This window comes from Sus scrofa, chromosome 5 (genome assembly GCF_000003025.6).
Source record: "Sus scrofa isolate TJ Tabasco breed Duroc chromosome 5, Sscrofa11.1, whole genome shotgun sequence".
NCBI lineage: Eukaryota > Metazoa > Chordata > Mammalia > Artiodactyla > Suidae > Sus > Sus scrofa.
Window position 1 is genome coordinate 5,232,266 of NC_010447.5, and position 24,566 is coordinate 5,256,831.

The 24,566-nt window shown below is 46.6% G+C and overlaps 1 protein-coding gene and 1 long non-coding RNA gene across 2 annotated transcripts in view; both read left to right on the plus strand.

Moving 5' to 3' along the window:
• Positions 1-24,566, plus strand: part of EFCAB6 (EF-hand calcium binding domain 6) — a 241,137-nt gene that overhangs the window by 65,272 nt on the left and 151,299 nt on the right. Inside the window, 4 exon segments of the mRNA XM_021091409.1 lie at positions 2,315-2,429; positions 7,126-7,263; positions 14,862-14,986; positions 22,639-22,787. Of these exon segments, the coding sequence (XP_020947068.1) occupies positions 2,315-2,429; positions 7,126-7,263; positions 14,862-14,986; positions 22,639-22,787 (527 nt within the window).
• On the plus strand, positions 20,107-20,814 carry LOC110260617. Its single transcript, XR_002343857.1, has 2 exons — positions 20,107-20,450; positions 20,597-20,814. It is a non-coding gene; the product is annotated as an uncharacterized LOC110260617 (long non-coding RNA).

Here is a 24,566-nt window from a genome sequence, read left to right on the forward strand (position 1 = left end):
GTCATTAAGGGCCCAGGACTGGGCCGCTCGGGAGTGAGTGTGGTTAGAAAAGCCAGGAGACCCCAGGCCCGAGTCTGCAGGTGCCCAGAGTTCAGAGGCTGGCAGGTGAGGAGCGACCGGCGGGGACCAGAAGGAGCCTAAGCCAGAACGTGGAGGAGAGCCTGGGGCGGGGCGTGCGTCCAGGAAGGGGTGGCCAGCTGGGCGGAGGGCTGATGCGAGCACAGCGAGATGGGCCCCGGGAGCTGCCCTGCGTGGCAAGGTCACCCTGACAGGGTCACAGTTGCTGTGACGTGACGGGGACCAAACCGACCGGGTGTGGGGGAGGCGCATCGGAGACAGAAAACACGGATTGATTTCTGCAGAAGGGAGGCGGCGGGAAGGGTGGGCTCATCTTGGGGGTGAGCGCAGAGTCCGGACCTCAGGGCGGGTTGCCAGGGCCCACGGGTGAGAGTGTTGGGGTCACGCGTGTCCTGCAGCCAGTGTCCCGGAACGGCCGGGAGGCCAGTCCCTGAGTATGGAGGCAGACGGGCTGGGGATGTCAGGGAGCTTCGGGCCATTGCCTTCCAGTTGCTTCTGTGTCCCCTGCAAGGAGGAAGGTTATTAGCGGGAGGAAGGGGGAGGGGCGGGCAGCAGGCCGTCTGGTGGGGCCCAGGGAAGTGCTTGAGGCCCATCTTTTCCAGCCACCTCAGGTGCTCAGAATAGGTGGTGGGCTGGATTTGACCAGAGTTAGTCTCACCAAGAAGGGAGATGCAAGGGGAGGAGGGCAGGTGGGCACCCGGCAGGGGCGGCTGTAAAGGAGGACCCGGGCGGGGCGGGAACAGCACCCAGAGCGGCAGGCGGGGTCCTGGAGGGGAGAAGGCTGTGGGGAGATCGGGGGAAGAAGCTGAGGAGGGGAGCGAGGGGTGTTTGGTCTGGGAGAGTGGCTGGTATTGGTGACAAGGTGTGAGTTTGCACAGGGAGAGGGGAGGGCCAGGAGCCGAGAGACTACAAATCAGCTGTCGTCTGTGCGGACGCCCCAAGAGGTGCTGGAGCGCGGGGCGGCGCGCAGGGGCGAACGTCCCCAGGTGTGAGGGGCAGGGGGGCCCCAGACCAGCCAGCCAGGAGGAGCTGGGCAGGGGCCAACCTCTCACAAGCTCAGGGGTGCCTCTGGGGTGATGCCTGAGATGACCACTCCTGGCCCAGGCGGCAGGGGCTCCTTCTTTCAGACAGAGATGGTGAAGGGAACGGCAGAGAGAGGGCGAGGAAATTGGGAGCAAACCTGTTCATCCTGGAGTCCTCCCTAAACTCCTCACTAATCCCCTTGGGCCTGGGCTGGACGTGGCTTTGACGTAGTACAGGACGTCAAGTCAGACCTCCCAGGATCCATCACTCTTCATCCACAGCCCCGCCGTCTCGCCCAGCTCCCTCCCTCCTAGCTCAGCTGCCCCCTCCTGCAGGGAGCCTCCCAGGTTTGTCTCCGGTGTTCGGTGTTCGGCTCTTGTCCCCATGGTTCCTACCTTGGTGAATGTTTACTCACATATCTTATCTTCTCTGTGGGCAGTGCAGTGCAGGGATGAACTTGAGCTTGAGCCCCGGCATCATGAGCATCTGGCCTGGTGATGACGGATGAGTTGTCACCCCCGCCCCTCAGTTTCCTCTCCAAATGGGGAAACGGCCGTTCCTTCCCGTGGGTCGGGGGATCCAGTCACGTGGCTCGGAGCTTGGCACACATGAGCCCCAGTGGGTATTTCTCTCCTTTACGTGCAAGAAGCTTAGGGCAGGGACACAGCTTCGCGTCTCCACGGGGCCTAACTGAATGCCTTTCATATCCGTGCACCCAATAAACAGGCTTTGGTGAATGTGGGAAACATTGCTGTAAAACTTTCCTGTCGTAGCCTTTAAAAATTCAGAGATTGAAATATACACTCCTATTTTTCAGCTCCTAGTAAAAATAGTTTGCATATGGCTGTGAAAAATAAAAATTGTACAAGTCCAGCTATATGCCAGAGCTAAAGTATCAATTAACCAAAAAAGATCTTTCATATGGCTCTAAAAGGGAATGAATTGTGTATGAGACTTAACTGCCTCACATCAGAAAAACTTACTAAACCATTTACAGAGAAAATTGCTTTGGAAACATTCAATAAATGTAAAGCGTCCTTTTCCCCATAGATGTGTCATTTTGCAATACCTATGGCTGTGAGTCTTTGAAAACAGTTTATTTTACAAGAAGTATTTAAACACGGTCCCCCCACCCCCTTTTTTTTTTAAAACTACCATCTTGATTGTGAACCCTGGATCTTTTGACTTTTCCTAAACCGCTTTTCGTACACAGATTTTCAAAAACATTCACACCGTCGCCAAAGCCTTCAAGCTCCTCGACGTCAACAAGACGGGTCTGGTCCAAGCCCGCGAGCTGAGGAGGGTTCTGGAGACTTCGGTGCGAGGATGCGGGACCATGAGTACAAGCAGTAAGTGCGCGCCCCCGGCTGCGGGGAGAGAGGGCTCAGGGCAGCCCGGCGCCCGGCTCGCGGCGCGGCCTGCCGGTGCGCTGGACCCAGGCCTCGTCCTCGCTCCCGCCTTCTCCGGCTCGACTCTTTTTGAAAGAGGAGCTCACTAGGCCTTGCTCCCCGTTGGTGGGGCTCCCGCGAGTCCTCCCAAGTGCGGGCTGATGGCTGTCATTCCGCAAGGACCTCGGGCGCGAGTCACCTGGCCGGCCGCTTTGAGCACATCCGGTTCTCGGAGTCCTCCATCCATCGCCAGCCGGGCCTCTCTGCCTGCCTGGCCCCTCGCCCACCCTCGCCCACCCCCGAGGGCTTGGCTTCACAGTCGACTGTTACTCAGAGCCCCGGTTTAGGGCAGGAATGAAACATTTCGGGATTTCTCCGTCGGCGGACGTGCTCCCTGTTGGCTCTCCGTCCTGATGGGATAAGAGAACCTGTACGTGCCTCCGGGGACCCTTGTCGCTGAGGTTGGGGCGGGCACGGCTGCAGGGGGACCGGGAACAACCGAACGTTAAGTGGCTTCATGGCGTTCGAAAGCCGCCGCCACCTGCTCCTGACTCGAGGGCAGAGATGGAAGCCTGCACAGACATTGTTTTGAGCCTTCAATCAACTCCCGATCATTTAGAAGAAGCCAAATGTTCAGCTTCTGTGGCTACTTGAGTTTTGAATAGAAGCCACTAGAAGAGGGCCCATGTTTGAGTTAATTTAGACGGTCCTCAGCCAGGGGTAGACGTCCTCTTCCTGCCTTTCCCCGCTTTTCTGAGCATCCTCCAGGCCATGAACAAAACACCCAGCCTGATTATTTTCACCCTGAGCCGAAGCGTCTCCCATGACACTGCAGTTATAAATCGCGACGAAAACGCGTCGTGGTGGTTGTTTACAAGCGGGATGGAGGCCGCGTCGCTTCTGCAGGCGGTGGACTCTGCTCCTCTAGCAAGGAAGCCTAGCGGGCATGTGCCAGCGTCAGGGGCACTGCAGGGTCGGAAAAGCAAGGGGACTTTTTAAAAAATGGATATCTCCGAGGCGTTGGGATATTTTCTTCTTTTTTTCCTCTTTTATAACCCACCTCAGAATATAAAAGACATAATAGATGTTTTAATTTTTACATCTTTCCAACTGGGAAAATGTCCAGAATAAGATCCAAACAAAACAAATTAAATAATTTTGTGCACGCAATTATAGAACAGAAGCAACACTCTTCTAAAACAGGCAATCAAAAAACAAAACAGTGTTTTATTTGACAATAAACCTTGTGTTTGGCGCTGCAGTCTCCAACCTAGTAAATCTATAAAAAATGTTACTGTCTGTTTCCCCATCTCGCAAGTATTGAATAATAAAGAACTCCACAAATTTTTATTTGAGCTTTTTTTTTTTTGAAGCCTCAAAAACAATAGTGTTTGCATGATAAGGCTCGAGGAATTTAACATAATGGAATTGCTTTCCTGCAGGACAGAAACGCGGAAGATCAAAAGTAGACCGTGTCTTCAATTGCTTTAATGCTTTTCTTATTGAAGCTCAAGAATATACCCTTTCCTCGAGAAGCTGCTTCAGTATTAGCTGTGCCTTTTTAGTGTTTGAGCAGGAAACACAATGCCGTTTTGAATCCTCTCTTTTATCTAACAGCTTTCTGTTTAATAGCAGCCTTCCGAGCGCGGCGAGGTAGGAATGGCCTGGACTTGGCCGTCAGGCATGTGCGCGGTCAGGCCTGTGTCTGCCCTCCCCAGCTCGGGGCCTTGGGAAGACCCTGGGTCTCTCTGAAACCCAGCTCTCTCTCTCGGAGAAATGGGCAGATAGCAGGTGCTTGTTTCACGGAGATGCTGCCGTATCATAGATTCCACACCAGCCCTTTACTCCTCTTTCCTTCCTTCCTTCCTTCCTTCCTTCCTTCCTTCCTTCCTTCCTTCCTTCCTTCCTGTCTTCTTTCTCTCTTTCTTTCTGGCTGCCCCACGGCGTATGGAGTTCCCGGGCCAGGGGTCAGATGTGAGCCGCCGTTTTGACCTACGCCACAGCTGTAGCAATGCCAGGCCCTTAACCCGATGTGCCGGGCCGAGAATCAAGCCTGTGTGCGTCCTGGCACTACAGAGATGCTGCTGATCCTGTTGTGCCACAGCGGGAACTCCACGAATGCCCTTCGGTCTTTGCGAAACAGCTCTCTCGAGGCTGCAGAAGACGACCCAGGCCGTGGGCTTAAGCAGCAAGGGAGAGGCGATGGCCAGCTTCTAGCTTAACCAGACTGTCCCCAGACCCACGGGGGGCCTTCTTCCTTTCCCGTCTCACAACACCCTACCTTCCACTGTCCTGCAGGGCAGTGTATTTGCTTTTTTGTTTGTTCTTTTTTTCTGTGGGGGGAGGCTGTTCCCATGGCATGAGGAAGTTCCCGGGCCAGGGATTAACCCTGCACCACAGCAGTGACCGGAGCCACAGCACATTTAAGGGTGTCTGTTTTTGGAGTTCCTGTGGTGGTGCAGTGGAAATGAATCCAACTAGGAACCATGAGGTTGCAGTTTGATCCCTGGCCTCGCTCAGTGGGTTGGGCATCTGGCGTTGCCGTGAGCTGTGGTGTAGGCCAGCAGCTGTAGCTGGGAACTTCTGTGTGCCTTGGGTGCGGCCCTAAAAAGCAAAAAAAACAAACCCAAAACAAAAAAACCTGTCCATTTTTTATAAATGTAATAATGCAAAAATTATCTGGAAGATCATTTATCAAATGGCAGATTTGAATAATAGAAATTTAGTTTTAGGAAGAAAAAAGATTTCAAACATTCTGTTTATCTGGATCCTTAACCCGCTGAGCCACCAGGGAACTCCCAGGACAGAGTATTTGAATCCAGGTGAAATGATTAATGAATAGTCTTGATAAATAAACAAACAAATAAGCAACAAACTCTGTAAGGTCAGCCTGCTGCCTGGGCAGATGCGTGAAGCCCAAGGCCGGTCCCAGGTGGTGATGCTGGATGGGTTTATGGGGCAATTGGCATCATTCCCTTTGCCCCTGAGGTCAGCCTTCGCACGGGACCAGCAGGCACTGGGTGTCTGTACACATGTGAGTTCTCCTGTCCAAGTTCAAGTTCCTGGGACAAGGACCTGGGTTGCTGCATCTTAGGGATGCTTCTGTCTCCCCTGCCTTGATTCTTGTTTAAAAAGAAAAAAGAACAAGCCTTTTGAGATACTGAGTCCTTGGGAAGAACTGAGGCTTCCTTTCTGAATTTTATCTGTAGGAAGGATTCCCACGGAGTCCTGTCTGTTCTTGGTGGATGTGCAGCGGGCATCAGGGATGAGGGTGTGCCAGGCATTAGGAAAGGTCAGCATTCCCTCAGGAGCGGGTACCAGCTTGAAGGACCGGGGCCGCATTGCAGAGAACAGAGGCATCGGTGACGAGAGTTTGGTCACTCTCCTGACATTTTCCTGGCGTCACAGAGGAGCCGAGACTTTCTGCAGGATATGGCAACTCAAAGAGGAACACGTTAGATGCCGCCTTTGGGTCCTTGTGCTTACAGCTTCTTTTTGCCAGGCAGAGACTGTGGATGAAAGATGGAGCTATTTAGGGAGTAGCAGTGTTCACACCTGGCAGCTATCATGTCTCAAGATAATTTTTCTTATTAGAACAATAGGCAAGATTCATCAAAGTGGAAAAAAAAAGAAGGTAGGCATTGAGATGAATGCATGACACGGCTCTTTGTTAAATTTGGAAAACAGAAAAATAACAAATACTTTAAGTGATAATTACTAAATTTTTAGAAAGCAGCGTGAAATTAGATAATTATAGAAACCAACACATATGGAGATAATATAACCAAACATTTAAAAACTGTCAATTTTTTATAAATGTAATAATGCAGAAATGATCTAGAAGACCATTTATCAAATGGCAGATTTGAATAATAGAAATTTCACTTTCGAAAGAAAAAAGAACCCAAACATCCTATTTATCTTAACTTCAAAAAAAAAAGAGTATTTCAGTATCTTTCAGGGAGAGACATTGGTTAAGTGTTGTAATTTTTCTCTTGTATGTAGAGAGCATAGATTTCTCCGAGAACACCCCCTGGCCCCCCGCCCCCCACCATTAACTGCTTTAAAATGTGGTGCCATCCTGGGCACGGCTTCTGTCTGTGAAATGGTGTACTTGGTCAAGAAGTGGGGCTATACCCCCCCCCAAATCTAGAGTTCTCTGATTATAGAAATTTCATGCTGACTCATGGCTCAGATGCATTCCCCCCAGTTATTAAAGGAAGCAGGACCAGCTTTTGCTGTCTGAACACAGCGGTGACCCCAGGGGCCCCATCAGAGAAGGGAGAAGACCTTGGGGGTACAGGCAGGCACGTCTCCGGCTGAGCCCGAGACGTTCGCCCATTTGAATCCACGTGCAGCCTGGAGGCCGAGGGCCGCCATCTCCTCCCAATAGCTGTGCTTTTAACTAATTCATCCTTTAATTTTATTTTTAAATCAAAGTACAGCCGATTTACAGCACGGTGTTGGTTTCAGGCACCCCTGCACTTTTAAAATCTCACCGTAACACTCCCCAGGGTTTACTTCTTAATTCCAGCTCTGGCTGGCAATGCACATGAAAATGAATGCCGAGCCCAGCGCAAAGGCTGCCTTGGTAAAACCCCGCATCCTTTAGATTCTCTGTCTCATAACTTCTCAGTGCTTGACGAACGTTTCTATTTTAGGTTTGCAAAGCACTACAACGTTGATAAAGACACCGCGGTGGATTATAATGTTTTTTTGAAGAACCTCGGTACAAACAATGACTTGAACCTTAAATATGATGTGGGAAGTCAAGGTAGGTATCTTTTAAAGCACACAGATAAAGATTTCAGTGTCCTTGGCAGGGTCGCGCCTCATCTGTGAATCTGTCCTGAGGAAACACTTTCCGATGGGAAAAAATGAATTATCCACAAAAACAGTCATGGTATCCTTATATGTGAGAGAATTACCTAAATCTCAGAGTTCCCATCGTGGCTCAGAGGAAACAAATCTGACTAGCATCCATGAGGATGCAGGTTCGATCCCTGGCCTCGCTCAGTGGGTTAAGGCTCTGGTGTTGCCGTGAGCTGCAGTGTAGGTCGCAGACGCAGCTCCGATCCCGCATTGCTGTGGCTGTGGTGTAGACCAGTGGCTACAGGCTCCGATTGAACCCCTAGCCTGGGAACCTCCATATGCTGCGGGTGCGGCCCTAAAAGAACAAAAAGACAAAAAGGAAAAAGAAAAGAAAAGATGCAAATCTCTAACAACAGGAACAGGGTTAAGTGAGTCACAGCATATCCTTGTGGCAAAATGTGCAGCCACGAGCAGCGCGTTCTGTGAGCTTGACGGTGACCTGGGGGCCGTATGTGCAATATCACCGCGTGGCTGCAAGGAAGTGCCACGTTCAGATCGTCTTTAAGCGCCACGTCTCTGGATGTTTGATTTTTTTCTGCTCCTTCTGCATTTTCAAACACTTTTGATAATGAACATGTTATTTCCTTAATGATGGGAAAGACTCTTAATCCGAAGGGGCAGATGGTTGAGTAGTTGGTGTGGTTGCACTGGACACACAACGGCAGGGCTCACGCCGACAGGCAGCCTGGAGAAGGCAGCGTCTTCCCCGTCCCGATGCTCTTGGTCTCGGCCTCCTGCACGTAATGCCTGTCGCGCGGCTCTGGAGCGAGCAGGGCTCCCGCTCCTCCAGGACAGATGTGTGCGGAAGGCAGTCGGAGACCTGCCCTGCCCTGCCAGGCTCTTGGTGGTTCCAGACGAGCTTGCCTGGGGCGGGGGGGTCACCACCGGGACTGGCTCACTCGAGCCGGGCTGTCACTGGCGGGTTTCTCTGGAATTCACTGCAGCAAATGCTCTTTGAGTCTCACTGTAATTCCCAGATCTGCCTGACTGGCAAACTTAAAAATGACACATTCTCAGGTTGCAGCTCAGTTTCATTCCAGAACTTGGCTTTTCAAAGCCTTCCAGGTTTTGGAACTTACCCGACAGCCTGGCCTTCTGAGAATCCTTTTGTCTCTTACCTTTAGGTAGTCCACGTGCAAGCCCCTGAACGCCTAGGCCTTGCCCTGGGTGCAAAGCCAAGGAAAATGCTCTAACTTTAGCAAGTCTGTGTGCATGCGTGTGTGTGTGGTGTGTGTGTGGATATGTGGTGTGCGGATATATATATATTTAATAGCACAGCTAAGACGCAAAGCAAGTCACAAAAAATTCAGATTTAAAAAACATTGATCTATTGTGCTTTGTGTAGTTGCTTTGTTTGTAAACCTTAATTTTACTTCTCAACAACTTTGTGAGGTGGCTGATATCATCCCCCCCCCTTTTTTTTTTGTCTTTTTTGTCTTTTTGCCATTTCTTGGGCCGCTCCCGCGGCATATGGACGTTCCCAGGCTAGGGGTCGAATCGGAGCTGTAGCCACCGGCCTACGCCAGAGCCACAGCAACGCGGGATCCGAGCTGCGTCTGCAGCCTACACCACAGCTCACGGCATTGCCGGATCCTTAACCCACTGAGCAAGGGCAGGGACCGAACCCGCAACCTCATGGTTCCTCGTCGGATTCGTTAACCACTGCGCCACGACGGGAACTCCATCATCCCATTTTTTTAAGATGAGAAGACTTGGACTCAAGGCCACTAAGTGAATTTCCCAAAGTGACATAGCTAGTTTGCGGTGGAGCCAACATTTGAACGGTTCGGCTCCCAAACAAACGATTGAAATGCCTGTGAGAGAAGCCCAGAATGCCGTGGTGTTCATAGGAGGACGAGGATGTCTGGTTCAGGAGCCCCTTTCGCAGGAGCAAGGTCCCTGGGGTGTGTGCGACAAGCCCCAGGTCCCCCTGAGAGCGTTTTGGTCCAGGGGCCCTTGGGGGGACACGTTTCGTTGAGGCGTGGGCTGTGCCCTTAGCTCAAGCGGGATGGAAGGTGGTGTCCAGCCCAACGGGAGAGAACTTTGATCACAAGTTTATATACCCGATCGGATAAACCGTAACAACGGACCTCGCCTGCTGAGCACTTTGTTCTGTGCCAGGCACCAGGCAGGGCACGTTCCTGTCCTGTCTCTTGTCACGTTCCCCGCAGCCCTTGGGAGGCAGGTGCCAATGCTGACAAGTGAAACGACTGAAATAAGCGACCAGACCACTCCTGCACCCAGAAATATCCACCGTCAGCATTCTTCCTGGCACATTTCCATGTGCAGCCACGGAAGGGAGTGCTGGATAGAGGTGCCTTTCTGAAAAGGGGTTCTCGGAGAGGCTGTTGTATACACGTATTCGTATTTACTCACGGGTATCAGAAGACTAGAAATCGCCAGGACACTGAAGGAGATGTTGCCTGTGGCTTCTTTGGCTGCATGTCAGTGCCTTGGTCACACGTGCCCCTTCAGAACACCACGGACTTGGATCCACGACCTTCTGGTACTGAGTCTGCTGTGGGGACGTCTGAGGCTGGCCGAGTTTTCTTGCTGATTGGGGATTTGCTTTTTCTAACTGGTTGCCTAAGAAATTCTTCATTCCTGAATTTTGCTAGCAGAGCTAAGCGAAGTCCCGATGTGAAGCTTTCTGCATCAGTTCTCCAGAACACACTCTATTTTCAATCTGAAAATCCAGTTCTTTCTTCGAGGATTTTTTGTTTCTTTATTCTCTGGTAACATTAGACATCTTTGAATAAATCTTCTGTTCTCTTTTCCAGATTACTTCAGTGATACAAATGATCCTTATGTTGAATTGGTTTTTGTTTTTTTTTTTTTGTCTTCTGTATTGAATTAATTCTCTTGAAGTGTTTTATTCTCTTTGTTTTTTTCCTCTCTACGCACAAGAATCATCTTAGGTCTTTCAGCTATACTTGTAATTTGATTTTTGCTAAGGCCTCTGCTACTTCTTGCTGTGTCTACTTCATTTATTTATTGCTTCTATAATGTTGTTTCCTTTGGCTTATTGTACTGTTTCCCCTCTCGTTGTTTTACTCTCTTGTTTTTGAACTCTTGTTTTAATGAGTCCATATGCTCATTAAAATTCTCAGCAACGTAACTTTGTACCTCGAAGTACATTTTCTTCCAAGGTGGGCTTGTTGCCGTTTTGCATCGTGTTCCTCTCCTTCCTTCTCTCTCCGTCAACCCCTTCCCCCAAGTTTTTTTCCCATAGAGTTTGTGTAATTTTAAGAAATTTGGATCAGTTGAACTTTATAGTCCATTACACATCTTTAGCTAATCAGCGTCTGTTTTCAAATACTCTTATATTAATTCCCATGAGTTAGAAAGACTTTTAACAGCATTTTCTGAATTCTTCTTTTCTCTCCTTTGTGATATTGCTGTCATGCTTTGTACTTTTACATACGTGCTAAACACAGATTCATTTGCTCAGCTTCTACTGTTCTGCTGGCTCCTATCTGCTCCTTCATTAGAAGTTTATATCCCTTCATATTCTCAAGCACTGTCATTTAAAAAGTTTTTAATTTTAAAATGCTTTAAACATTTTATCTGCTAATTTCAACATCTAGGTCATTGTAGGATTTGATCTTTATTGGTTCCCTTTTTTTTTTTTTTCTTTTTCCCCTTAAATATGGATTAGAGTTTCCTGGGTTTGTTTTTGTTGTTGTTCTTGTTGCAGGTCTAGTCACTCTGGAATTTATCCTGGATGTAGTAAATTTTGCTGTGTGGAGGCTATCGTTTCTGTTATGTTCCTCTGAAGAATTTAAGTTTTTGTTTTAGTAGCCAGTTTACTTTAGTAGAAGACGAATCTTTGTCTTTCCGGAAGGGGTTAACCTGTGAACGCTCTGTTGTGCTGTTTTAGCCTGAGCTAGGCTATTAGTTTATTTATTTTCATGCCCTCACCTGCAGCGTATGGAAGTTCTCAGGTTAGGGGTAAAATCAGAGCTGCAGCTGAGGCCTGCCCCACAACCATGGCCGCACCAGATCTAAGCCTCATCTGTGACCCACGCCACAGTTTATGGCAACACCAGAGTCTTAACCCACTGAGCAAGGTCAGGAGTCGCACCTGCGTCCTCATGGAGGCTGTGTCGGGTTCTTAAGCAGCTGAGCCCACAGTGGGGATTCTCGCTGAGCTCTTGTTATCTGCTCTGCACACCTGCAGTTCAGGGCTAGATTTCGGCAGGCCAGGTTTTGGTTTATTCACAGACTTTGGGGATCCTGTCCTGTGCCTTCTTCTTGGGCTTTCCCTCCTTACTATCCAGCCGCTGTGGTTGGTAGTCCTGAATTCTATTTTCTGACTCCTAAAACCAGTAAGACTCTAGTTTTATGTCCAAAGTCTGGCTGCTTAGCATGGTTCCAGCTAAGGCCTGCTCTCAGGCAAAAGGCCAAATAACAGGAAACTCATTGACTATTATTCCATTTTTCCAAGTGTTAACTCGGAAAGTTTTTCCAAGTGTTTATGTCATTTGTTCTCCAGTGCCTTCAGATAGTGTTTTGTTCATATTGCGGCTAGAGTTTACAAGTGTTATGTGCTGGGATGGTTGGTTCAATATGAGCCAATCCACCATAACTGGAAGCAAAACTTTCTGGCTGCCCATATTAAGTTTCTTCTTGCTCAAGTTTACACTAGTAAATTTATTTGTTTTGTCAATGTTTCCTTTTTTTCTTTTGCTTATTTTATTCAGTGTTCTAAGAAGGGAGTCTCCAGTTGAGGTACTTAAAACAACCATTATCTATGACTTTTCTACATCTAGAACAATATTTGTTTTCTATTAATTTTATGTATTTCTGTTTTTGCTACTTTTGTTCCTAACAAGCCGTCATCATCTTGCTTATCAAAAGCACTGTCTGGGTGCATGAAGAAATGACACTGGGGAATGATTTCTTTTTGCTGCACCTGTGACGTACATACATACACGCCCCCTTAAGTTTTGGATTTTCTCTCTACCCTATTTCAAATCAGCTAGACTCCTTCAGAGGGAATTTTGGGGAAATCAGAAGGTGGCAGGAATTATTAAGCTGCACCGAAGCGCAAAATCTGGTCTAACTCTGATGAGAGAGGGGTCACTGAAGCCAGCCTGTTGTAGCATCTATAGCTGCACAGCCCAGTTCCCCCAGGACAGGCCTCACACCTTGGCCACCCCGCCACCTTCCACCCAGACATGTTGCCGCAGAGCACTGGTGGGTTCCCCTAGACACGCTGTGTGTCCCATGAAGTCCCATTAGAGTGCTGTGTCCCAGGGTGGAGCCAGCACAGGATGAGGCGTCAGAAAGCCGGGGCTGAGACCTGCCCCACCAAGGGAGACCTGCTTGGCTCGCCCACCTCTCGGCGAGGCTCTCGCAGCTTCTGTGCTCTGAGAGCCTGTGTTTCAAATGCTTGGCGCACTGAAGCCACAGAATTCCAGACTGAGTTCTAAAGGACTGGCTTTGTATCTTGTCATGTAGCCAGAGGGGTCCACTGGGGGAGAATTACCTGTTTTCTTTTTCTTTTTCTGGAGGTAGGAAATGGGATTCTAGATGAGGAGCAGTTTGTTAACTGCAGCTGAGTAGTTATAAGTGTGCTTAATTTGAGTGGAGCTTCTTTGCAGACGTTTTAGCAAATAAATCTGGGAAACCGTTTGTGATTCTTTGTGGTTGACTTTGAGAACGAAAATGGCTATACCTTAGATTTATCTTCTTCTCTTTTATGATAAGAGTAATATATGCTTGTTGCAAAAAAGGCCAGGAACACAAAAACACAAAATCACACTTCCCTAAAATCCCATCACTGTATTCTTTTGGTGTATTATCCTCCCAGGTTTTGTTTCTGATGCTAGATGCTAGATGGAGAGACGGGTGGATGGATGGATAGAAAGGCACATACACAAAATAAGAGTTAAAATGAAGATTAAGATCCAGCGTTGCCGTGAGCTGTTGGTGTAGGTCGCAGACGCGGCTCGGATCCCTCGTTGCTGTGGCTCTGGTGTAGGCTGGCAGCTACAGCTCCGATTGGACCCGTAGCCTGGGAACCTCCACATGCCGCGGGAGCGGCCCAAGAAATGGCAAAAAGACAAAAATAAATAAATAAATAAATAAAATGAAGATTAAGAGTTCCCACTGTGGCTCGGTGGGTTAAGGACCTGATGTAGTCTCCGTGAGGGTGTGAGTTCGATCCCTGGCCTCGCTCAGTAGATTAAGGATCCGGCATTGCTGCATGCTGCTAGCTGCAGCATAGGTCGCAGATGCAGCTTGGATCCAGTGTTGCCACGGCTGTGGTGTTGGTTGGCAGCTGCAGCTCTGATTTGACTTCTAGCCTGGGAACTTCCATGTGCTGCAGGGTGTGGCTGTAAAAAGAAAAAAAAAAAGAAAGAAAATTAAATTATGTGAGTTGTCCTTTCTTTCTATCATGAAAAAATATCAAGGACAAAATTTTTTTTGCATTCCTGATTTAGGCAGGCCCTTTGTAGTGTCTATGAACCATACTTTATCAAACCAGTCTTTTGTTAGTGGGTATTTAAATGGTTCCTTTTTCCCCATTTTTTTAATAAACCGCACAGTACATATCCTTACAAATATGCATCTGTCCTATTATTTCATTAGTATAAAGTTCTAGAAGGGGATTTGAGAATATTCTCCAGGTTTTCTGTATCCAAGCCAGAGCTGATTTCTTTCTTTGTCGTGTGCCTTAATCCTTGTCTATTTGACAAGTAGAAAAAATATTAGCTTGTATTATTTAGACCTTTTAAGTTACCAGTGAGTTTGAGTAGTTTTTCATATATTTCTTGGCTTTTAAAAAGTCCTTTTTTTATGTGAATTACCTGTTTAAACCTTAGTCTGTTATCGATTGGGGATTTATATTTATCTTATTGATTCATAACAGCTACTCATATATTGTGGAAATTAACCTGTCTTCCCCCGTCTATTAACAGTAGTTCTTCCTGCTTGTTTTTCTTTTCTGGCCGTGCCTGTGGCATGTGGAAATTCCCATCCTGGGAAGCGAATCTACGTCACAGCAGCAACCCAAGTCCCTGCAGTGACAATGTTGGATCCTTAGCCCATTGTGCCACAAGGAAACACCCCACTCATTTTTCTTTCATTATTATTTGTGTGTGGAGGGGGTTACTGAACAAAAATTAAGTATTTGTATTGTCAGACTTATCCATTATGTGAAAGATTTCTGGCTGTAGTATGTTCTTTGTGAAGGACCTCTGATGCAGATTGTGTATTATATGTGTTACGTGATATTCAGCTTAACTTTCTTCTGTGACTTGGATGGTACTCTGTCTAAGGTGTTTCCTCAATAAGGTAGCAAGCGAGCAGACTAATTTTATTTTTTTCTAAAATGTTCATCCAGTTTTTTCAACACCGCTTATTATATAGGTCATGCTTTTGGTTTGCTCAAATCTTAATTTTTATCAGACAGGTGATGATGAAAAGGAAACACTTAATATTTCGACGTGCGCTTTGCAGTCCTCATAAACGGAAGTTCTTTTGTTTTGGCAGAGGTCTCGTGGGAGGAGCAACGAGCCAAGAACCCCAGCAGAGAGTGCCTCCCCAGTTCTCTTTCACCTGAAGATATCCGGGGAAACTACTCATTAGACGACCTCGAGAGGGTCTTTTGCCAGGAGGTAAGCGCGTCCTAAAGCCAGAGTGAGCTAAGTGTGGACAGAGGAGGCAGCCAGCGCTGGTCTGTGGGTAGATAGACACCATCCAAACCCCGAGGCCTCCTGCGGCCCCGATCGCAGCAGCGCGTGGGTGACCGAAACGAGGACGAGGGGCCGACTCTGAAGCACCTCCTTGGTGCTGCTCACGCGCCAGCTCTTAAGATATTTAAGACCTGTGTAGAAACACGATCCAGCTTTACTGAGAAAAGGGAAACTCGAATAAACGAAGAGGCCTTTTCCAGTTCTTGGGTTGAAAGATTCAGTGTTAGCACCTGCTTCCCTGCATCTGGGCGGAGATGTGTGTGTGTGTGTGTGTGTGTGTGTATGTGTGTGTGTGTGTGTGTGTGTGTGTACATATATACTTACATATATTTTTTCTTTTGCAAAGTTACAATAGAGGGCTTATCCTATCACATCTAAAATATTCTGTATAGGTGTAGTAATTACGACAGTATGGCATTGGTGCAGCAGTGAACCTTCACATTCATCTCAAACAGTAGTTGGGTAAGGGACCAGTCTTTATACGTGAATTTGGCACATGATGAGAGGCATTCCGGTAGAGTGTGGTGGGGGCAAGGGAGGGGGGTATTGGGTAGTCATCCTTGGAATAATTCACTCGCCGTTTGGGGGAGAGAGCTTGGAACCTTCCAGTCTCCACACCAAAATAAATTCTGTACGCATCTACTAGTTCCATTTAAAAATAAATAATGTGAGTGAAAATTTTTAATCTTGAAGTTTAGGCTTTCAAGCATGAAGAAAAGGCTCAAAACCATAAAGAAAAAGATGATAAATTTGACTAGATGAAAATGAAAAAGCACTTGCACGGCAAAACTTTGTATAAACAAAGGATAATCTTGGCAAAACACGTGCCACGTAAATGGCAGATAAAGATGAGCTGTTCCCAACCTATGTAGAATTTTTATAAATTATTAATATAAAATGTCCCGTAGGACATTTTTAATGAGGAAGAAATTAACAAAAGCCGCTATTGGTAAAGACTTTGGGGAAGGGAGCACATTGATATTCTCTTGGTGAGTTGGTAAAACTTGTTTTCTCTTGTTGTTGTTACTGAATCTATTATTTTCATGAAAACAGGACCATTCCAGAACACATGACCGTTACAGAAAATGTAAGCAATTCTGAAAAGTACAAAGGAGAAATAAATTATTCAAAATCCACCCCCCAGAAATAATCAAAGGCACCATTTGGTGAACGTAATTCTAGGCCTGTCTTTATTCATATATATAGAAGGATGGCTGCATTGGGGGGTGGGCAGGTAGATACATAGAAATAACTTTATAAGAAGAGAGTCATTCTCCTTTTTACAAATAGGCGCATATATATATATACATATATATATATATATATATATATATGTATATATATATTTTTTTAGAGCCACACCTGTGGCATATGGAAGTCCCCAGGCTAGGGGTTGAATCAGAGCTGCAGGTGCTGGCCTCCACCACAGCCATAGCACACAGGCTCTTTAATCCTGAGCGAGGCCAGGGATCGAACCTGTATCCTCATGGATACTAGTCTAGTTCTTAACCTGCTGAGCCACTGTGGGAACTCCAAGAAGGCACATTTAAATTTCTTTGAATTTGCCAGTATTAAAAACATCATCGTCACCCTCCCAATTAACCCTTTTAGGGGCTGTCTCTGTGCCAGGCAGTGTCGCGTGCGCCTCTCAGGTGTTCAGTCCCATGGGAACCCCAGGAGTTTGGTGCCATTATCATCCCAGTTTCAAGCTGAGGAAACTGAAGGAGGAAGAGGTTTAATGACCTGCCCAAGGTGACCCCACCAGAGAGTCCTGGGGCCCAGCCTAGATCCCAGGTGCTCCTGGTAAGGCTCTCCCCACATCAGGCCAAAGATACCTCTGAAGTTTGGATAAGTTTTTTTGGGTTTTGGTTTTTGGGGTGTTTTTTGTTTTGCTTTTTAGGGCTGCACCTGCAGCACATGGAAGTTCCCAGGCTAGAGTAGAATCAGAGCTGCAGCTGCTGGCCTACACCACAGCCACAGCAATGCAGAATCCAAGCTTCGTCTGCAACCTACACTGCAGCTCAGGACAATGCCGGCTCCCCGACCCACTGAGCGAGGCCGGGGATGGAACCCGCATTCTCATGGATACCAGTCAGGTTCATTACCGCTGTGCCAAAACGGGAACTCCCTGGGTAAGTATTTCTTTATCATGAGAGATATTAGGTCCCCAAAGGGACTTTGAGACAAGATAAAGGAAGAGATTAAGGAAGCCGTAAAGAGATGGAGAAATTATGGGGTTTGAAAGGATATCTCAACTGCAGACAGCAAGGGCTGGCTCTGCTGTGAAATTCCCGGTGACCGGCAGTTTCTGTGAGTCTTCCGCCCTCCCTCCCACCTCACAATTTTTGGCGTTTATATTTTGTTCTTTTTTTTTTTTTTTTTTTTTTTTTTTTTTTTTTTTTGTCTTTTCTGTCTTTTCTAGGGCTGCTCCTGAGGCATATGGAGGTTCCCAGGCTAGGGGTCCAATCGGAGCTGTAGCCGCTGGCCTACTTCACACAGCCACAGCAACGCAGGATCCGAGCCGCATCTGTGACCTACACCACAGCTCACGGCAACACCGGATCCTTAACCCACTGATCGAGGCCAGGGATCGAACCCGCAACCTTACAGTTCCTGGTCAGATTCGTTAACCACTGCGCCACGATGGGAACTTCTGTATTTTGTTCTTAGAGTTTATAACATTTACATTTATGTCCATTACTATAACTTCCCCAGCTGTTTTGCCTTTGTTTTATATTTACATGGATTTAATTCACATCTCTCTTCTCCAGGAGTGTGTCCTTTTCAGAGTTCTTTATTTTGATTTATTCTTTGTTTGGCTGGATTTCATTGTCAAGTAATTCCCTCAAGAAGGGCTCCTGGGTGCTTTATTCCCATTGTTTTTTCATATGTGAGACTATCTCCCTTTTGGTTTCTTGCCTTTTTTTTTTTTTCCCCCTAGAACAACAACTTGGCTGGATGTAATTCTTCCATCATTCTTTTTTTCTCCTAAAAATAGTATTTCTATACTATCTTCTGGTGTTGGGTGTTCTTGAGAAAAATCTTGAGGTCAACTTATTTTTTTTCCGCTTGTAGGATATTCTTTTTCTATCAGCATACTTAGTATCTTTTTTCTTTCTTTTTAAAAAGTTTTTATTGAAGCAGAGTTGACTTAGCAACGTTGTGTCATCTTCAGGTGTACAGCCAAGTAAGTCAGTTACACATGTACATACAGCCATTCTTTTTCAGAAGTCTTTGCCCAGAGAGACCACCATAGACTATCGGGTAGATTTCCCAGTGCTGTACAGTGGGTTCTTGTCCCTTATGGATTTCGTACACAGTAGCGTGTAAATGCCACTCCCAGCCTCCCAATTCATCCCTCCCCATGTTTCCCCTTTGGTAACCCTAAGTTTGGTTTCAAGACTTTTGAGTCTGTTTCTGTTTTGTTCGTTCTTTTGTAACATTTGCAAAAATTAGATTCTGCCTATTAGTGATCTCATATGGTATTTGTCTTTCAAAAAGTGTTTTCTTTTTCTTTTTCTTTTTACAGCCGCACCTATGGCATATGAAGGTTCCCAGGTTAGGGTCAAATCGTAGTTGCAGCTGCTGGCCTGCGCCACAGTCACAGCAACGCCAGATCCAAGCTGCGTCTTTTCCTTAGGCCGAGACTCGCGGCAGCACTGGCTCTTTATCCCACTGAGTGAGGCCAGGGTTGGACCGGCCTCCTCATGGAGACTCTGTCAGGTTCTTAACCTGCTGAACCACAACGGGAACATCAGTGTTTTTCCTTGATTCTTGAAATTAAAAAGCAAAACTAAGTTGTCTTGGCCTGGAGGGTTTTGTCGGAGTTTTGTGGAGCACGGGGCCTTCTTTCGATGCACAGATTCCGTTCTCCTTCACGTCAGGAAAATTCTCCCTGTGTCTTGTCACTAAAACCTTCTCCCTCCTCCATCCTCCTCCCGCCGCCCCGTCTGCCGTCTCTGCTTCCTCAGCAGCGTCCCCAGTCGTCCTCACATTGGAGCGTCTTTGTCCATCCTTGATGGCATCATTTTCTCTCAAAATTCCATAATCCCTTTGTCTTTTTCCTCTGCGCTTATTGAGAGTCTCTCAGGCCATTCCTTGGCTATTGCTTTTAGCTTCCATCCTGTCTTTTATTCTTTTGCCGTTTCTAATTTCTTATCATTTCCTGTGATGATGTTGTTTTTGTTTTCTATTGTCTCGGCTTTGCAATATCCTTCCAGTCTCTTTCACTGTTTTATCCCTCTTGTCTTCCAACTTTTTAAAAAATGAATTTATGTTCTTATTTAGTTCCCTTTTATGATATGAAAGCTCTGCTGGTGATGTATTTATGTTTTTTATAGGTCGAGTTCTTTGTCTTTTGCTTCGTGTTTGCGTCTTTCTCTTCTGCAGTGTGTTTGCGTCTTTGCAGGCCCATTTATTTCCATCCCGTTTGGCGTAGGGCGAGCTCCCCTCACGTTAGTGACGGAGATGCAGCATGGCTTTCACTGCTGTGCGGCTGTCCCTTAGCTCCAGATACGCCAAGCGCACATCCTCCCGCGGACGGACTTTGGGATTGCTTCCTGTTTGGCGCCAACCCAAGCGCCCCCTCTGAGTGGTTGCCTGCATTTCTTCTGGTGCGGACATGCAGAGGATTCTCCAGGAACGACACCCAGGAGTGGCATTTCCTGCTAGGCTGTAGCGACCACGCACCTCCGCTTTCCGTGGCAGCAACCAAGTGTCGTTCAGAGTATCAGTGTGCACTCCCGCTGGAAGCCTATGTACTCATAGCGTTCGTTGTCCTCGGTACTCACCGATACTTACTATCATTAGAGTTTTACATTTTTATCAGTCTCATGCAGATCAAATGGAATGTCAGCTGTGATTTGTGTATGTATGTGTGTATGTGTTTGTTTGTTTATTTTCTAGGGCCACACCCTGGGCATATGGAGGTTCCCAGGCTAGGGGTGGAATCAGAGCTACAGCTGCCGGCCTGCACCCCAGCCACAGCCACTCAGGATCAGAGCCGCGTCTGAGACCTGCACCATAGCTCATGGCAACGCCAGTTAAGGAACCCACTGATCGAGGCCAGGGATCGAACCAGCGTCCTCATGGGTACTATTTGGGTTCGTTAACCACTGAGCCATTGCGGGAACTCCTGATTTAATTTTTATTTCCCTTTTATTGATGTGTCAGATAGCTTATTACATTTTGCACTCTTCCTTTAGAACACTTTCAGTAACCACATATCCGTTTTTAAACAACTCTTTACGGAGCGCCTGCTGCATGTCCGATGGTGCTTCCGCTTAGGTGATTATCAGTGAACAAAACAGGCCCCGCCGGGGCGTGTCCTGGAGAGCGTGGGACCTGCACCAGGGAGCGCGGTGTTCAGCAAAGGGACACGCACGTGGTACGACGTGAGGACGGCGGCGGGGGGGGGGCGGTGTCACGGGGACGTAGCAAGGGTGGCCCCATTTTAACTGGGGATCAGGGAAACATTTATAAAAACCCAGTGTAGAAACGTGCACCATAGGCGTACCTTTTCTTTTCCAACAGGAATGTGACGGCCGTTCACGCATCGTTTCAGGGTGTGATGCAGACACGCACCACATACACTGGTCCTTACAGAAAAGGTTTCATGACCTGTTGTTAAGTGGAAAAAGCATTTGTCCTCACTGAGCATCCTGCTTTTGTAAAATCCTAGCGTATGTTTACATGTGATTGTGTTGGAGTTTTGGGAACACTATATTAAAAAATACCTGTGGGTAGGGAGACGTCCAGGTATCTTTATGTCCTTTTTTATAGTCCACTGAATTGCCTGCATTTTTTTTCCCCCTTTGTTTCATTATAAATAGAACACTGAAAATTCCTAAAAGGTTCTCCACGGTACAAAGACATTATGTCTGTTTCACGCCCCCTCTTTTTTCTAGGAGCTCTCGATTATGTCAAAACACTCTCTTGAAAAAAACTTTATCGGAGACGAAGTGTCATTAAGATATTAAAGTAGATTTCATTAAGGCAATAAAGACACTGACACCAAGACTCCGCATCTAGCTTTGGCTTCTCTCCCCGAGCCTTCCCCCACGTAGCCCCTCCTCCCCGAGAGAGAGTTGAGCAAACTTGGCCACATTTTGGGTTAATTTTATGCCACATTTTGGGTTAATTTTATTCAACTTTGTCAGATGCTTAGGCCCTATGAATCTCTAGATTCTTTTAACGATTTCGCCCTCATATTTCCAATATTTCCAGGCCCCCTAAGCAAGTTTTTTTTTTAATTTTTCAGTTTATTTTAAAATTTATTTATTTGTTCATTTTATTTGAAGTTTACTTGATGTACAATATTATGTTAGTTTTAGGTGTATTACATAATGATTTGACATTTTTATACATTACGAAATGATCACCATAATAGGTCTAGAAACTATCTGTCCCAATACTTTATTTTAATTAATTATATACTTTAATTAAAATATTATTGACCACATTCCTTATGCTATATATTACATCCCATGACATTTATTAGGTAACTGTGCTTCTTAATCTCCTTCATGTTTTTGGAATCAGCCATTAGTTCCTTGACAATCACATAGTTATTCTCTGTATCTGTGAATCTGTTTTCATTTTGTTTGATTTGTTTAAATTCCACATATAAATGAGATTGTGTGCTATTTCTTTCTTTGTTTAACTTACTTCTCTTAGCGTAATACCCTTTAGATCCATCCATGTTGTTGCAAATGGCAATATTTCATTCTTTTTACACCCTAAGCAAGTTTTAATGAATCTGCTTCTTACTCCTTTCGTGGAGCAGCTTTGTTTAAAAAGTCACCTTTTACACCGAGGGGAGGGTTCTTGTGTTTATCTTCTTAACCCAGTTAGCAGGAAAAAGTGAATGCAGACAAAGCGGAGAGGGCGGGAAATACTGAAGTATGTTACTGTTACTCAATAATAAACAGCAGGAAAGCCTTCGGGAATGAAACCAGTCTTCATGGCATTTTTATGAGTCATATAAAAAATCAGTGGTTAACCTGCTTTACTGCATTTTAGAAGGCTCGGAAGCAAAGCTCCTTCACCCTGGCTCTTTGTAATTTCCCATGGAAAAGAAAAAAGATAATTAAAGAAATGTCCAGTGTGTACTATGTTGATGAAATCCTTATATTAACAATTTCCCTTACAGTAAAAGCTGCTTCCATCTTTAATAAAATATTCCCAGCTTTTTTGGTTTGATTGACCTGACTTAATCAGGAGGAGCATAGCATGGGCTCGCAGTAGGGATGGCTTGAAAGTATATTAAGAACGATGTATCAAACTGGCAGATCCACCACATATTTTTAGCTGTGAAATTTAAGTTAGAGCTATTCTCTGTGCTGTTTTTCCCCGAGAAACTTGTCCGCCTTGTCAGTTGAGGAGCTCTAGACTGGGGATACTGTTTTGTAGTGAGCTCATCAATTAAACATTTGAAGTTCCGTACATGCCATAGTAACCTTTTTGATCAATTTTGGAGAGGCAAATATGAAGAGGTTTCAGTGAAAATAAAGGGGCTGCACAGCCCCGTGCTGCTGATTTCTGCGAATGCCGATCTCTCATTTCATTCATCGCAGCTTTCCAGGTCCCATGAAAGGGTTGAAAAGGCCCTGAGTGCAGGGGACCCTTCCAGAGGTGGGTACGTATCTTTGAATTACCTGAAGATCGTCCTGGACACCTTTGTATGCCGATTACCAAGGAGGATTTTCATCCAGTTAATGAAAAGGTAAGAGCCCCGTTGTTTTCCTGACACTGCCATCGTCAACCGTGAGAATAAGGAGCAGCTTCATTTATTTTTTATTACTGTTTTAGACTTGCTTTTTTTAACCACTGAAAATTTCACACACATGCCAAAGCAAAGAGAATAATCTAATGAATCCACCAATGTGCCTGCCGCCCGTCTCCGACACCTCACTCATGGTCCATCATTTCATTTCCACCCCTGCCCGATTTTCCTCAGCCCACATCCTTTCCAAACAAATACCAGACGTCGTATTTCATTGAAACGGCCTCGCTCTGTCACGTGACAAGAACTCTTTTCAAAAACATGGTGAAAATACTGTTTCCCACCGAACTGAATTATCCCTAATATTAAGAAATAGCCCGTCAGCGTTCAGAGGTAACTGCTTTGTCTCACGTTTTCCTTGACAGTTTCTTTGAGTTGAGCTCCGAATCCAGTCCGCACGTTGCAACTGATGGACTCGCCGCATTCTTCTTTACTCTGCAGAGCCCCCTCCACTTGTTAATGCTCCCCCCCGTGACGCATTTGTGGTAGAGGTCCGGCTTGTTCGTTAGGTGGAACTTCTTACAATCTACATCCGACTGGCTGCACCCCACAGCGGCGTCTCACCTGCTCCCCTGTCTCCCTCCCCACCCCCTGCCCTGGAACTGATAGATACGCAGATCCAGGTTCCACGTGGGGCAAGAATACTGCATAGGTGGTGACAAGCGTGTATGGACTGGTTGTCTCTCTGCCTGTGATGTCAGCAGCCCTTTCGCTCATCCTCGTGTCCATTAACCCTCCAGGGACGCGAAGTGCTGATGCTCCATGTGCCACTTCTCCTTTGTGACTTGGCGCGTCTCTGATGAAACCTCCCCTCTCGACTATTCGGTGACAAGGCGTCACAGGTCGTATGGGAAAGGCAGGACCTCCTTGTGTTTTTTTTTTCCTCTCTTCACTTGCTACTTTTCAAAATGATGAATCGGTTTCCTAGCATCCTCCAAAAATGAACAATGAGTGATTTTTCTTTAAAACAAAAAAAGTTATTGTCAACTCATGGTTGTTACCATATTTTATGTGTTTCAATTCATTGCAGTTATTGTTCCACTTTGGCCAGTGGGGGCCCTTTGGTGCTGGTTCCTGAGTCCTGCGGGTGTGGCCCTGGACGTCTTGATAGCTTTCTTGCTTTCTGGCATCTCGAAGTGCTCTGGGCTCGTCTGGACCTGAAATCAAGCATGTCTCCAAGACCCCTGCTTCCCTTCAGTTGGAAATATATAGAGAGACCAAATATATACTGGGAACATATATAGAGACCAAATATATACAGGAAATATAGAGAGAGACCAAATACACACAGGAAATACATGTAGACCACACGCCGGGTGAGGAATGCTGTCTTTAAGGTACCTGGTTTTGTGTCCAGGTCACTCAGAGACCCTTTTCTCAGGGGTCCTGACTGATGGGAGGGAGTCCTGTGAAACTCGGCATAGTTGGGGTTGCCTAGAAAGGAGGCGCGTGAGCGCAGGAGAAGGAAGAAGAGTATGCGGCAGACCTGGACCCGCTTCCCAGGCCTTCCCTTCCCTTCTCCGCACCCGGCGTGCCCAGAGAGAGGCACCTGCCTGTTACCTTGTGTTGCCTCGCTGGCTCCAGAGCGGAAGGCCCTGGGAGCCAGCCTTGCCGGGGCCAGGAGACAGGTCTACTGTCCTGGCCACACGGGGTGAAACCCCTTAGGAGTTACCTCCTTGGACAGCTCCGTGTTACACAGCCATTTCTTTTCGTTTCATT